The sequence below is a fragment of the Rhinopithecus roxellana genome, chromosome 12 (assembly GCF_007565055.1).
Source record: "Rhinopithecus roxellana isolate Shanxi Qingling chromosome 12, ASM756505v1, whole genome shotgun sequence".
Lineage (NCBI taxonomy): Eukaryota > Metazoa > Chordata > Mammalia > Primates > Cercopithecidae > Rhinopithecus > Rhinopithecus roxellana.
The window spans coordinates 66,366,010-66,380,931 of record NC_044560.1 but is presented as its reverse complement, the minus strand read 5'-3'; the positions used below and the strand labels follow the sequence as shown (position 1 = coordinate 66,380,931).

The 14,922-nt window shown below is 39.1% G+C and overlaps 1 protein-coding gene across 1 annotated transcript in view; it reads left to right on the top strand.

The window, feature by feature from the left end:
* Nucleotides 1-14,922, top strand: part of LOC104677513 (uricase) — an 89,915-nt gene that overhangs the window by 57,659 nt on the left and 17,334 nt on the right. Inside the window, exons 2-3 of the mRNA XM_010382562.2 lie at nucleotides 12,099-12,317; nucleotides 14,804-14,920. Coding sequence (XP_010380864.2) covers nucleotides 12,099-12,317; nucleotides 14,804-14,920 — 336 coding nt within the window. The remainder of the gene's footprint in view (nucleotides 1-12,098; nucleotides 12,318-14,803; nucleotides 14,921-14,922) is intronic.

Genomic DNA, 14,922 nt, shown 5'->3' with positions numbered 1-14,922 from the left:
AAAAAATATATATATATATATATGTGTGTGTGTGTGTGTGTGTGTGTGTGTGTGTGTGTGTATACTATATGAGAGAGAGAGAGACAGAGAGACAGAGAGAGAGAGATTACTCTTCTCTCTTAAAGTAAAAATAGGAGACAGAGTCTTGCTGCGTCACCCAGGCCGGAGTGTAGTGGCGCAATCTCAGCTCACTGCCACCTCCGTCTCCCATGTTCAAGTAATTCTCCCACCTCAGCCTCCCGGGTAGCTGGGATTACAGGAGCCCACCACCACGCCTGGCTAATTTTTGTATTTTTAGTAGAGATGGGTTTCACCATATTGGCCAGGCTGGTCTCAAATTCCTCACCGCAGATGATCTACCTGCCTCAGCTTCCCAAAGTGCTGAGATTACTGGTGTGAGCCACTGCACCAGGCCAAAAAATTTTATTTATTTACTTATTTATTTATCTGTGAGTCTTTTTGGTATTACAACTAATAACAGATACACACCAGTAGGATTCACTAATGCATTTAGAGAATGTAAGCAAATTGTTTTCAGTTATGTAGGGCTAAAGACAGTTTGTTGAGTAGGGTTTAAAATTATTCCTGTTTTCTTCTCCTTAGTAATTACACACTTAGCGCAGTGCCTGGTAATAGTAAATGATTCATAAATGTTAGCTAAGATTATTCTTACTACAACCTGAGCTTTTCCTGTAAGGTGGTTGGGGGACATCTGTATTAGAATGATGTTTACTAAATCCAATTTTATTTCAAGGTCTGGAAAGACACTCTTAGGTTGGTTTCTTTCAGATGTCACTTCCAGTAAACTTCCTTATCTCCCATTGTTGCTAACCTGATCATGCTGGTTGTCAGTCAACAACCTTTCTTATACAATCACTACTGTGTCTAACACTGTACCAGACATTGAAGATCTCCAGGGATTTCAACATTACCTAAAACCTAGAGTCCAGTCTGTTTCAGTTTTTACTAAAAACAGCAAAGTAATTTGGAAAGAAACCTATGAATTTGGCGAATGAGGAAAATGCAAACTGTACAGAATGTTTTTCATAATATTATCTGCTTTTGAAGCCCAAGTAGTATAATATTATGTAAATGCCATAGTTCCTTCATAACCTGATTGCCTCTAAAAACCGTAGAAAATGCCCTCATTGTAACTTGACCAAGTACTATACAGTGTACAAGTAAGAATTCTTTGCTAGGTAATGGGCTTTTAATTTCATGATTGAAGTTTTGTAGTCACCCAATTATTCTGGAAAATCTCAGTCTTGAGCTCTTCAAACAGTGCCTCTTCCACATTCTCTTTATTATATCTTTCTAGTACATTTTATGTGTTGTTCATATATTCTAGCTCCTTGTATGTCTGCATTAATCCTTATGATTATTTATTTAGATCTCTCTTCCAGTTCTCTAATTCTCTCTTTGTCAGCATTAATCTGTTACCTAATCTGTCTTTTCCAAATAACTAATTCTTTTAAAAAATGTTTTCTTTAAAAATCTTTATTTTTTATTTGTACATTGACAAACTATACTTATATATATCTTAATTCTTTTTGTGTTATGTTTAATGTGCTTCTTAATCCACTTATTAATGCATTTTTACAAGTTCTTTTTTTTTTTTAAATTCACTTGGTCTTTCTTATGGTCTTGTTTCTTGCTCATACACCCAATCTTCTCTTTTATTTCTGTAAAAATATTAAATATATTATTTTATATTTTTGTATCTTATTCAAATACCTGAAGTCTTTGCAGATCAGACTTTGCTATTTGTTATTTCTGAAGCTCTTTCTTATAATACCTTGCTATTGTGTGTACTTTTGATTTTTGGCTATGAGTTCACATTCTGTGAGGATTTTTGGGGATTGAGATAAAGTTGGGTTTCTCAAGAACCTGGTCTCTACTGGCTTCATCAAAGTTCAGTTGTCCTTTGAGGACTCCTGGGAGTCAGGATGCTGGCTTTATTTATTTATTTCCAATAGCGTTTTGAAGTATTATTTACACACTATAAAATTTATCTGTTAAAGTTCAGCTTATTTGTGTTCAGATGTTTACAAGACTGTTCATGGATTGAGTAAAATCTAGAAGTTGACATACTGAAGGAAAAAGTTGATGTACTTGTTGTGGGAGGATGGGGAGAGGACTTGAATTATTTTGATGAAAAGGAATGAGACAAGCAAATGATTCAAGTATTTATAGATTAAAGAATTTAAAGATTAAAAGATTTGTTAGTGAGAAATGCAGTTAAAGGAAAACATAAACACAATAAGTGGAAGAGGACCAGAATATTACGTTTGGCTAATTCCTACTCATCCTTCAGGTTGCTTTGAGCATGCCAATTCTTCCTGGAAGCCATCCTTGATCTCTCCCAATCTGGCTTAGGTGTCCCTGCAATGTATTCTCAGAGCTCACTATCAGTTAGAGTAATTATCACGATGTGTTGCTAATTACTTGCTTACCTTTCCGAGTCTTCCTCTAGAGAGCAGGGGTCAGAAAACTCCTGTGCCTATTTTTGTAAAGTGTTATTGGAATACCTCCACACGCATTCATTTATGTATTACTTAGAGATGCTTTTATGCTACAATGGCAGAGTTTACTTGCAACAGAGACCCCACAGCCTAAAAAAGCATACAAATTAACTTCTTGATTCTTTACAGAAGAAGTTTGTTATAGTCTGTGAAGGCAGAACAGTGCCTGGCTTGTTTACCATTGCATCTCCAGCACATATCACAGTGCTTGTCACCTAGAAGGAGCTAAATAAATACAAGTGAATATACAGAGTGAATGAAAAAGTTTTCAGATTCTGCTGTGATTGAGTCAGGGGAAAAAACAAGAAAAAGTTTTCAGAGACATCTCTTTTGGGGTTATATGGAACTTGGAATGAATTTAATCAGAAAATATATAAAAGTGGGTATATAGTAGGTAAAAGTCCTATTAGAAAGAATTTTAATATAATGTTTATAAGTCAGAGAGGCAACTAAGCATAGTAAGAAGAATCAGCCAGACCTGGGGTCCATGGCTGACTCTGCCTCTCACTCGCCATGTGGTTTCCATCAAATGATCAACCATGCTGAACTTCAACTTCCTTTTCTAAGGGTGGGGCTTATGATTTCTGCCTTCATAGAGTGCTCTCAGGATTCAGTGAGACGCTATGTGCACAGTCCCTGTCACATAGCTGACTCTCATAAATGCTGGTTCCTTCTCACCTTGTTTCCTTTTCTTCCATGACAAAGTAACTTTCTTTTCCTTGTAGATAGACTGGAATCAGTCCTTTGGTAAGGTTTTAAATGACCTCAAGCCCACGTTATTTGTGTTTTCAATGCTGTTTATCAGATAAAGGTCTGTGTTCCACTCAAACGAGTGCCATGTTGTTGAAGGCGTGAAGCCGAACTTCCATCTTGCCGCAAGGGGCAACCACCCTAAGATTTGCCTCCTGTTTCACAGCTTAAACCTTCCCACCATAAACACAGAATTCATCTGAGTTCAGAATCCTCTGTAATTAAAAAATAAAAATGACTGAAGTGCTAGAAAAAGGGATGGTTTGTGCAGGGGTAGCTCTTGGTGTGGGGTAAGTTCTGCCTAGCATAGTGTCTTTCCCAGCTCAGCAGGACTTCTTCCACTATATCAGTCTGCCCGTCATCTGTGTGACTTTGGGTAGCTCACTTAATATCTCTGGGCTAGTTTCTTTCTTTCTTTTCTTTTCTTTTTCTTTTTTTTTTTTTTTTTTGGAGATGGAGCCTAGCTCTGTTGGCCAGGCTGGAGTTCAATGGCGCTATCCTGGCTCACTGCAACATTTGCCTCCTGGGTTCAAGTGATTCTCCTGCCTCAGCCTCCCAAGTAGCTGGGATTACAGGCATGCGCCACCACATACAGCTATTTTTTTCTTTCTTTCTTTTTTTTTTTTGAGACAGAGCCTTGCTCTGCAGCCAGGCTGGAGTGCAATGGTGCGATCTTGGCCCACTGCAACCTCTGGCTCCTGGGTTCAAGTGATTCTCCTGCTTCAGCCTCCCAAGTAGCTGGGACTACAGGCGTGTGCCACCATGCCTGGCTAATTTTTATATTTTTAGTAGAGACGGGGTTTTGCCATGTTGGCCAGGCTGGTCTCCTGGCCTCAAGTGATCCACCCGCTTTGGCCTCCCAAAGTCTAGGATTACAGGAGTGAGCCACCACGCCCAGCCTCTCTGGGCTAGTTTATTTTTAAATAGAGTCTCTCTACCAAATCACAAGGTGCTTGTGAGGAATAGATAAGATAATATGGATCCTAGAGGGTGGAAATTTTAAAAATGGTAAAGTGGTATATAAATGCAGCTTTCTACAGCAGCATGGCCAATTCCCTGCTTTGTTGGAATCAGAATAAATGCTTCCTTTCTTTCCCGAATGAATGGAGGGGCCAGCCATCAATTTGGGTGTAGGGCCTATGATGTAGTGGGAAAGAGCATGTCATCTAGGGGCACATGGGCTGAGCTCTCATCCTCTCTCTGTCACCTAGTAACTATGTGACCTCAGGATATCACCTAACCCTAGTGTCTTTTTTGGTCAAAGTTGGATAATAATACCTATTTTACAGGGCTTGTCAAGAAGCAGAGGAAATAATATATGCTAATTTCCTGACATATGAAACTCTTAATAAATGGTTGTTGCTATTTTATTTTCAAGACATGCATTAGGAAACAGACATCTTTCAATGTATGAATTTCAGCAAAATGTTCTTTCAGCTGCCTTTTTGGTGGTCTCCATTAATTCTTTATTGTGGGCTCTTCTGCCCCTAATCCTAGAAGCTCCTGTGGACCTTGTTACAGGTTCACTGCCCTAAGCCTGTTGGTGCTGTGGAAAGGTTGGCAAGAAAATTAGTATTTCTCCTGGCGATTAGCAATGAGTTTCTCTTTCTTGGTAATAGGTGAAAGAATAAAAAGAAGACTCCTGTAAATGGAGCCTTTATTAGGTAACAGGTTACTGTTTCTGCCATAGTTATGCAGATAAGTTGTTATACTGTTCTTGAAACATCTGCTTGACAAATCCCTTTAGAGTCACTCTTTGAACATAACACATATCTTCCCCCATGATAGCAATAATAGACCACTCTACAGGTTAAAGCAACATGCCATTCTCTATTGGATATCAATATTTTCCCATCAACATTTAGTAGATCCTAGGCAATCAAAAAAATATCAGCTATCACTAAGATTATCCACCATTATTGTTCTTATCATTATTGTGTATCGTTAAAATCTACCAAAGTGATATTAAGATTGTCCACATGAATGCTCATTTTTCTCATGTTAGCTCAGCATTTTTCTCTGAAGTCTTTTTGTTCATGAATGCCCAAAAAATAGCAGGCAAAGGAGAAACCTGGGAAAATAATTGAAAGAAATTCTCTACCACATTCCAAAGACAACAGAGACTGTCGCTATGATTAATTTTTCCTTCTATCCTGGCACACTGCAACTGAATTGTTATTTATCTATATGTGATGGGTCCTACATAGCTAGTATTTTTGTATTTCTCTCTATTATGGGGAAGAGAGATGATGCTTTAGAAGCTCTTCTAAGACTTGAGAGAAAATTTTAGTCATTTTAAAATTTACATTTATAAGTTTCCCCTTATCTTTCCTATATGTTTCCAGTCATTTTTCTCCAATTAAAACTACGTACATAAACACACATTTGGTGAACATACACATACACCAAATAAAAATTCATATTTAAGTATTGGAAAAAGCTAAAATTAAACACAACAATAACCTTAAATATCTGCCTTTGCCAGCAGAGTAGAGAAATTTGATGTTGAAGTGTGACATGCTAGAATCAAAAACTTAAGACTATAGCTAAAAGAAGCTTCTAAAATGAGGCAATTCTGTGCAAAAAATAAACGAGTATGTGCCAAAGATTTAAGTAGTTGGAAACTGTGTTATAATATTACTACTTCTGCTAATATTTAATAATATAGAGGCCCATGGGTGGTTTCACAAGGATTTTTATTTTCTGAGAATGATTTTGAGCTCACAAGCCACAAAAATCAACCTTATTTCTTTTCCCTATAAGAGTGCTTGTAGGAAAATATGTACTGATATAGGCTGAATCTCCCTATACCCCTCCACCTCATCCTGTAACTTGAAAATATGAACCTGAAACTCCAATGATGAGTGACTTAGAACTGAGAACACATATTTTTCCTGCCAAAATATAAAGGACCTAAATTTTCTGAACTAATCTGAAAAAGGAGGAAGCTTGTTTCTTGGACAAATAATCTATGACAATTTTCAAAGCACTGTCAAGTGCTATGGGCAAATATAAAGATGACTCGATCTTGCCTTGAAGACATTGATATTGGGAATACTAAGACATGTACACACATGACAATAACAAAGAGAGTGACCTCAGCTGCCAGTAACTCTTTGCCTAAAGTGCACTGGTAGTTCAAAGGTCAGAGGTGTTATTTCCTCTTGGGGGCATTGGGAAAGCTTTGTGGAGGAGGTCCAATGTGGGATGAACCATGCTCTGTGGAGAGAGGGCATTCTAGGCTGAGGGTAAGAGTGTTGGTTGGTGGTTAAAATCACAGAGACTTGAAATCAAATCTTGGTAGTGTGGCCAGAGAAATGTACTTCTTTCTGCCTCAATGCTTAACTAGAAAATGGAGAAATTCATTTGGTACCTGGTACATGTAATTACAAATACGTGAGTGTTATTATTAAAAGGAAGCATGCATAAATACGCACAGAGCTAAAAAGTATGGCACATGGGTGGAGAAGAATATTAGCTCTATATAAAGATTTGCCCTCAGTGTGTTTGGGCAGCTAGGATTCATTTAAAATACAATTAGTATTGACAAGGATTTGTTTTATTAGTTGTACATCTATAGCACAAAGCAGTGTGCACCTGTGTGGGATCCTCAGTCTCCTTTATCAAAAAGAGATGAAACTCCTGGACTGATCAGTGGTGGGGTCATGCCTATGAAGAACCACTATGCTCCAGCCTGGGCAACATAGTGGGATCCTGTTTCTAAAACTGAAAAAAAAAAAAAAAAAAGAAAGATAAACAAGGATGTCTCCCTATCACTTACTGATGGAACTGATTTGAAATATTTTTTTTTGGTCAAATTGGCAGGCCAGATAATAATAATAGCTAACATTTACTGACACTATGTGCTAGTCACTTTCAACCTCATGACAATTATAGGAAATAGCTGCTGTCATTACCCTATTTTACAGATCCAAAGGGGAGGGAACAAAAAAAAATTAAGCAACTTGCCCAGGGCCATACAGCTAGCAGGTGGTAGAGGCAGAAATTAAACTCAGGCAATCAGACATTAGAGTCTTCACCTTTACAATACTGTTCCATTGCATCCAGGCAGTTGTACACTGAAAATGACCAAGTCTTCTCCCTCCTGCCGCCTCATGACTAGTTGTCAGACCGTGGCAAAGTCAGTTTGATCAAAGTGATCCTAATAATTCGGACACCAATTGCACAGAGTAATGGTTCTTAAACTTTTATAAGTCATGAGGCCTTTTGGAATCTAATGAAATTCTACAAATGCTCTCCCCAGAAAGATTCACCTCTTCCCTCCCCTAAACAAATAAACTTTTAGTTACAACCTCATGGAGTACACAGTTCCAACCCAAATCCATCCACTAAGCTTCTAGAGGCTAAAAGACTCTAAGGTAAGAACCCCTAGACCTGTAGTGACATCTATGTCACTTTCATTATGGCCTGAAAATAATAGAACACTTACTATCTTATTGCAGAAGTGAAAATATATGAGTCATTTAAAATCCCTGAGTGCTGTCTCCAACATTACTTGCAGACAAATAATCCCTTTACATTTTAAGACATGTGTGGAAAAGGGGGATTTTTCTTGTGTAGAGCCAGGTAAAGATTTATTCCTGGCTGGGCATGGTGGCTCACGCCTATAATTTGGGAGGCCAAGGCGAGAGTATCACTTGAGCCCAGGAGTTTGAGACCAGCCTAAGCAACATAGTGAGATCCCATCTCTAAAAAAAACTACAAAAGTTAGCCAGATGTGGTGGTGTACACCTGTAGTTCCAGCTCCTTGGGAGGCTAATGTGAGAGGATCACTCAAGTCCAGGAGGTTGAGGCTGCAGTGAGCTGTGATTATAATACTGCACTCCGGCTTGGGTGACAGAGCAAGACCCTGAAAAAAAAAAAGAAAGAAAGAAAGAAAGAGAAAGAAGGAAGGAAGGAAGGAAGGAAGGAAGGAAGGAAGGAAGGAAGGAAGGAAGGAAGGAAGGAAGGAAGGAAGGAAGGAAAGAGAGAAAGAAAGAAAGAAAGAAAGAAAGAAAGAAAGAAAGAAAGAAAGAAGAAAGAAGAAAGAAAGAAAGAAAGAAAGAAAGAGAAACAAAAAAAAAGAAATTATTCCTGGTGATATTTTTTCCAGAATATTATTCTAGGAAATCAACTTACTTTTATAACTTCTCAAACCATACAAGCCTGAAGAAGGACAATCAAAGGGATGAGTATCAGTAATCATGAACATTTAAAGAAGGCCAATGTACCTGAGGGTAGGCACGCAGAAGTAGGCCTTATCATAGTAGCAGCCCTTTGATTGACCACTCCAGCTCTCCATTGGTGTGCACTCTAGGTATTTATCTTTGTCAATAACTAGAAAAATCCTTTAATGCAAAATTTGATGAGTGATTATTATTTATCAGTGATAATTATAGCTATTAAGTGCTTATTGAGTGCTGATTATTGGTAAAACACTTTTCTAAGTCCTTTATATTTTTTTCTCATGTTATCCTCACATCAATCCTTAGAGATGGACACTACTATTATTCCCATTTTATAGATGGAGAAATTTGCCTCCATTCAGAGCTAATATGTGGCAGAACAAGTATTCCGCCTGGGCTGCCTGACTGCAGAGCCCAAAGCCTGTCATTTCAGCCACCTGCCCACTCTCCAGAAAAGAGCACCCTTTGTATTTTACTGTATGAGATCTCTGCACCATTCCCTACGTTCTACACAATGGGGCTCTGACACCTACTTCTGATTTATCTGATTAGAGAACTGGGGGAGAACAGCCTCGGTTATGGTCCAGGCCATTATCTGCTCTTTGAGTGCAGGGACGCTTTTGGTTGTCCCACATCAGACTTTTTCCACCTACTCCAGGCTCAGGTGATTAGTTCCCTCCATATGGACTCATTGCCAGTAAACTTGATTACTCAAACTTTGCTTAAGGGCCAACTCTGCTTAGCCCAATCAGGGTCTTGCTAAGGAGTGCTGACCTGTCCTGCACATGTCTTGCATGATCTCTGGTCTGGGATGGCTGTGCTGCACTGGAAGGCTGTCTTATTAGCAATGTGAACATTTTGTGCTGCCTCACCGACTCTCTCTATACTCAATTCTGCCCTTCCTGGGCTTTTTGTTCTTTGGCCAGCTGTGCCTGTGATCTCCAGGCTGTGGTGATCAGAGGGCATAAATTCGTTGCCCCACTTTCCCAGGAAAAGGACTTCCTAGTTGGGGTCTGAGCTGAAGTGGCTCTTCCTGTATTGAGATCGTTTGTGTGTTTTCATTAACTATGCTGTGTCATCACACAAGCAGTGGAGGTGGTGGTGGCACCATCCATTCATTCATGGTACATTTATTAAGCACCTACTTATGTTCCAGGCGTTGTGCTGAGTGCTGAGGTTGCCATGGTGACCAAGATCAAACTTGTTCCTGCTTTCATAGTTTACTGGTTTTGAATGAATCAGACACATAAAGAGGCAGTTGCAATACAATTTGATAAATATTCTGATAAGGCAATAACAAGTATTTTGAGAGCACCTAAAAGGGGCAACTACTCCAGACTTGAAGGGCTGGGGTGAACCCTGGGAGAAGTGGCATCTGAGACCTGAAGGCTGTCTAGAAGAAGCTAGGCAGGCAAAGAGGTTGGTAGTTGGGTAGTAAGGAGGAGAAAGTGTTCAAGAAAGAAAGAATAGCAAATCCAAGGACCAACAGACAGAAAAAGCATGTAACACCTGGGCAGCCGTGATTAGATCAGCATAGCTAAAGCAGAGTTTGCAATGACGTGTGGCCAGATATTATGCTGGTGAGCTGAACAGGAATGGGGATGTGAAGGGTGGCTATCATTTAATCTTTCTATGTACCACATAGGTACCACTTGCCTTCATAGACTAAACTACTGTTGCTTGAATATATAGGGGCAGGGATGAGGCTATCCTTAGCCTCAACAATATTTGTTGAGTCCTGGTACGTGTTGGGGATGATGGATAATCTCGGAGACCTTTCATTCCAGACTCTAGTCCATACCACTTAAGGGCCCCGACCCAGCCAGATGCCTTCCTCCTTCAGGTAGAGTCCCTTGTGGCTCAAGATACACCAGAGTCTTCCATCTGTTACTGCCCGCAGTGATCTCCACTCTGAAAACTGGCACCCTTAATCAAGGTCCCCTCTGCTACTTCTGCTGCTGCTGCTTCCACAGCCAGATCCGGCCTCTATTGCTGGGATTAACCTCAGTGTACCACTAGCTACTGGGAACTAAGCCAGGCCTTTGACATTCACCAGCAGCCCTACAAGGTAGAGGTGCTTCTTTCCATTTGCGCAAATGGGGAAACTGAGGCTCAGAAACATTAAATTACTTGTTGCAAGCCACAAAGCTTTAAGTGGCAGGGTTGACTTTGAACTTCATTTAATCCCAAAGCCACTACCACACAACAGTTTCTCTTTCCCCATCAGGCTTGTAGTTCTTACTGAGATCCCTTGAGTCTGCTCCTTTGGTTTTCTTATTGACCCTTTTCTTCAGCATGAGTCCCTAAATGTTGGGCCAGAGGCTTTTCAGAGGCCTCTGCAAGAGTTTTCCTTAACCTCTCACAAGAAAGAACTGAATTCAGACATCTCAACCCCCGAGGGCATGTTCAATGACCAACAATAGCCTGCCCTGCCCAGCTCTAGCTCCAAGATTGGAGGCAGCCTCCCACCCCCCAACTTTAACTACAGCAGTACTTTCTGACTTTGGCTAGTATTCTTAAATTTGCCTCAGAGAGTCTGGTGATGTTTTTATTCAAATAGATATTCAGGCAGCCCTTGGTACACCTGAACATCGTAAGTGTGATTTGCAGATGAGGCTCCTTCTTTGTCTCTCTACCCAGACTCTTACTGCATGCTGTTTTTCTATTTACTTTTATTTTTGTCACCTTCTTTCATTATTTTAATGTTCAATTTCTGTACTAAATAAAATAAGATTTTTCTGTTCTTCTAATCCCTCCTGCCTCTTTCCTCAAACACCAGTAAAGCCCAGGGACAAATCTTATGGATTCTACCAGTGGAGATGAATGTGTGCACTAGCCAAGGCTCCAGCTTCAGACAAGGGTAGTAATGCATCAATCACCAGGCTTTTATTAAGTGTCTCTTCACTAAAAGCATAGCTCTCCCTGCAGCCAGACAGCCTTGGCTCTGCACTCCTGAAGGTAATCTGGACGCTGTCACTAATTACTCTTCTTCCCGGCAGCAAGTAGAAAAGGCAATTTTCAAATTGTTTCTATTGATCACAGGGCATTTTCTCCAGAATATCACTCTCTATAAAAAGGGCATGCAATTATTTCCAGCTAACACAGTCAAGACATTTTATAGAAGAAAAGCAGTTCGCATAGTGGCCATTCTACAACTTAGAGTCAATAGACTTGAGTGCAAATCCTGGCTCTGTCCTTTACTAGCCGTATGAATTAGGGCAAATCACTTAGTATCTTTGAAACTCACCCTCTCCCTCCATAAAATGGGAATATTAGTTCCCATTTTACACTGGGATTATAAGGATTTTACGGTGCTATTACAAGGATTAGATTAGTAGGGATTAAATAAAATGCACAGTTTTGACCCAGGAGGTCCTATGAATGTATTTATTATCAAAAAAGCCCTCTGACCTGTCAGTCTTCAGAACAATCTGATATATTTTCATTTGCTGCTTGGGATTCTCTTTTTTCTATACAAGTTCCCATTCTTCTTCAAAAGTAGAATGTGATATTGCTTCCATATATACTCTGAATCTCATCTTTTGCAATTGTATGATAAAATGAAGGCTTAAATAAGTTTCACCTAACTTTTGGCTTTCATTTAGCCTTCTTCAATAAGATGCCTGTGTTTTCGTTGCAGAATGATGAGTTGGAGTTTGTCCGAACTGGCTATGGGAAGGATATGGTAAAAGTTCTCCATATTCAGCGAGATGGAAAATATCACAGCATTAAAGAGGTGGCAACTTCAGTGCAACTTACTCTGAGTTCCAAAAAAGATTACCTGCATGGAGATAATTCAGATATCATCCCTACAGACACCATCAAGAACACAGTTCATGTCTTGGCAAAGTTTAAGGGAGTATGTGTCATTCTTCTTAGATGCTGCCTATCTTGATGCAGAATTTGCTATAAAACAGCATGAGGTGTTACTTGCTTATTTCAAGTCCCCTTTGCATTTTAACCTATTTTTACATTTAAGCCATTTTTTAAAAAATGTTCTTTTCTAGCCTAAATGTCTCAGGATTGGAGAAAACTTCGCTGAAAAACAAACAGACCAACCAACCTCACATCTTTGTTTCCTTGGCCCTCATCTCACTGCAATATTTTAGGCAGAGAATCTTACTGGACAAAATACATGTTATCTCTAATTAGAATCAAAGGAAAATCAAGGTCCTGAAAGAATTTCAGAATAGAATTTTACACATTTTTGTCATGCATTTCTTTGAGTCTTACCATGTATTTTTAATTTTTTTTAGAATGGTGTGCATTTATAGAAGAAAATATCATTTCACTTCTTGTTATTGATACAGAAGAATATCTTGAGTTTGAGATACATTTATTTTTATTGTTGAAATCTGTTTTCCAAATTTTAATACCCTTCTAACTTTCCCAACTCTATTACCACTTACTATTCATATACAGTGGTTATTAGGACTTTTCAAGTGAGACTTAGATCTGATAGAACTGATATTTTAGCATTTCCAGCTCTGGTTTCTTTTTTTTTTTTTTTTTTTTTTGGGACGGAGTCTCACTCTGTCACTAGGCTGGAGCGCAGTGGCATGATCTTGGTTCACTGCAACCTCCACCTCCCGGGTTCAAGCGATTCTCCTGCCTCAGCTTCCCAAGTAGCTGGGACTACAGGCACATGCCCCCATGCCCAGCTAATTTTTTTGTGTATTTTTAGTAGAGACGGGGTTTCACTGTATTGGCCAGGATGATCTCGATCTCCTGACCTTGTGATACGCCTGGCTCAACTTCCCAAAGTGCTGGGATTACAGGTGTGAGCAACCGCGCCCGACCCCACCTCTTGTTTCTTTAAGTGTGAGTGAAGCTGTGCTGGGTCACCCAGATTTCTGGGCAATTCAAAGTGATTTTTTTTTTTACTTGCCACGAAGTCTAAAAAGACAAGAAATGTAGACTGGAAAGCTTCTTTTCTCATGTTTTTTCATGAAATCCATACCCATAATTCATTAAATGAACAAACATTGCAATGTAATTTCTACAACTCCTATTTCTACCCTGAACCTTTCTCTTGCTAATCAGAATGACACAGCAAACATAGATGGGGCTGTGGAAAAAAGAATTTCATTCTTTAAAAAAATCGTTTGAAAGTAGACCTGTACTGTGATATGGACAAGGGCCAGGTACAACAGATTCTTGTATTTCCTGTATTGTGTAGGAGTTTGCAGAAAAGTGAAGAATGGACCCGAATGTTAAAGACTACTTAAAGTCATTCATTATGGATAGAGTGATCGTGTAACTTCTTATCCAAACCAGGACACTTTTGAGCTCAAAATAGGATGCTATTCATAATTATTCTGGGCCTACAAGTATAAAACAGAATTATACTGGGGAAGCCTGTACAAATACTTCACTTTAATTATAGGCAAAGCCATTAATAATTTGCAGACTGTGCTAAGACCATAATGTATTACTAGGGATTAATATGGAAGCTGCATGATGGGGGTGGAGAGCTGGGATCAATAGAAGGCCTGTATGCAAGGTAAGGAAGGTGAAGTGGCCCTTCATTAGCATTCCTTGGGAAACTGGGAAGCCTCATAGAGTTCAGAGTGTTATAGTGTGCTGTGGTTGGTACAAGTGATGACTGAACTCACTGTGAGAAGAATCTGAATGTTAAGTTATTTTTTGCTCATCCGCTGACACATCCTCTCCTGCAAAATGGGTTTCTTTTAAAAACAAAAGAGTCTCATCTGGTGATGGTGATTATTAACTTCATTTGGGAGCTCTAGTAAAAAACTGAGATAAACACCTTTTTCTCTTGAGATAGACTCTATTCTGTACTTGTCTAGTTCTAAAACGCAATTCATCAGGAAAGAGAACATCATGAGCAATATCAAAAGATAAAATTACAACGAGTTTAGTTATAGATTGAATTGGTTTCTATTTACCATTAGGGATAGCTTTTGTTGTACAAAGAAGAGTAAGAGCTTTCACTGGGCGAGAACAGTACATTGGGTTTTGTAAGATAGGAACAAGAAACAGAACAATGGAAAAAAAAAACTGGTTAACATCAGGTTTCAGATTACTTTTTTGGTAAGAGTTAAAGCAGAGGGGACTTCCTTATTATGCTGACTCAGATAGACTGGAATCTCCTGTTTTCGGGAAAAACTGGTCTGTTTTGGTATCTATCTGCTTCCTTAAAGCTTCAATTTGATTATGTGGCATTTAGCATAAGTGACTCCATTTTGGTCTGGTCTGTTGGGGCCTAATGCAGGAACTTAGTCCAAAGCAATGACCTCCCATAATTTCATTTAACAGTATTTATAAATTATTTTTAAATGGTACAGTTATTTCTGGTTTGAAGCATCTTGTTTCTTTTTACAGATCAAAAGCATAGAAGCCTTTGGTGTGAATATTTGTGAGTATTTTCTTTCTTCTTTTAACCATGTAATCCGAGCTCAAGTCTACGTGGAAGAAATCCCTTGGAAGCGTCTTGAAAAGGT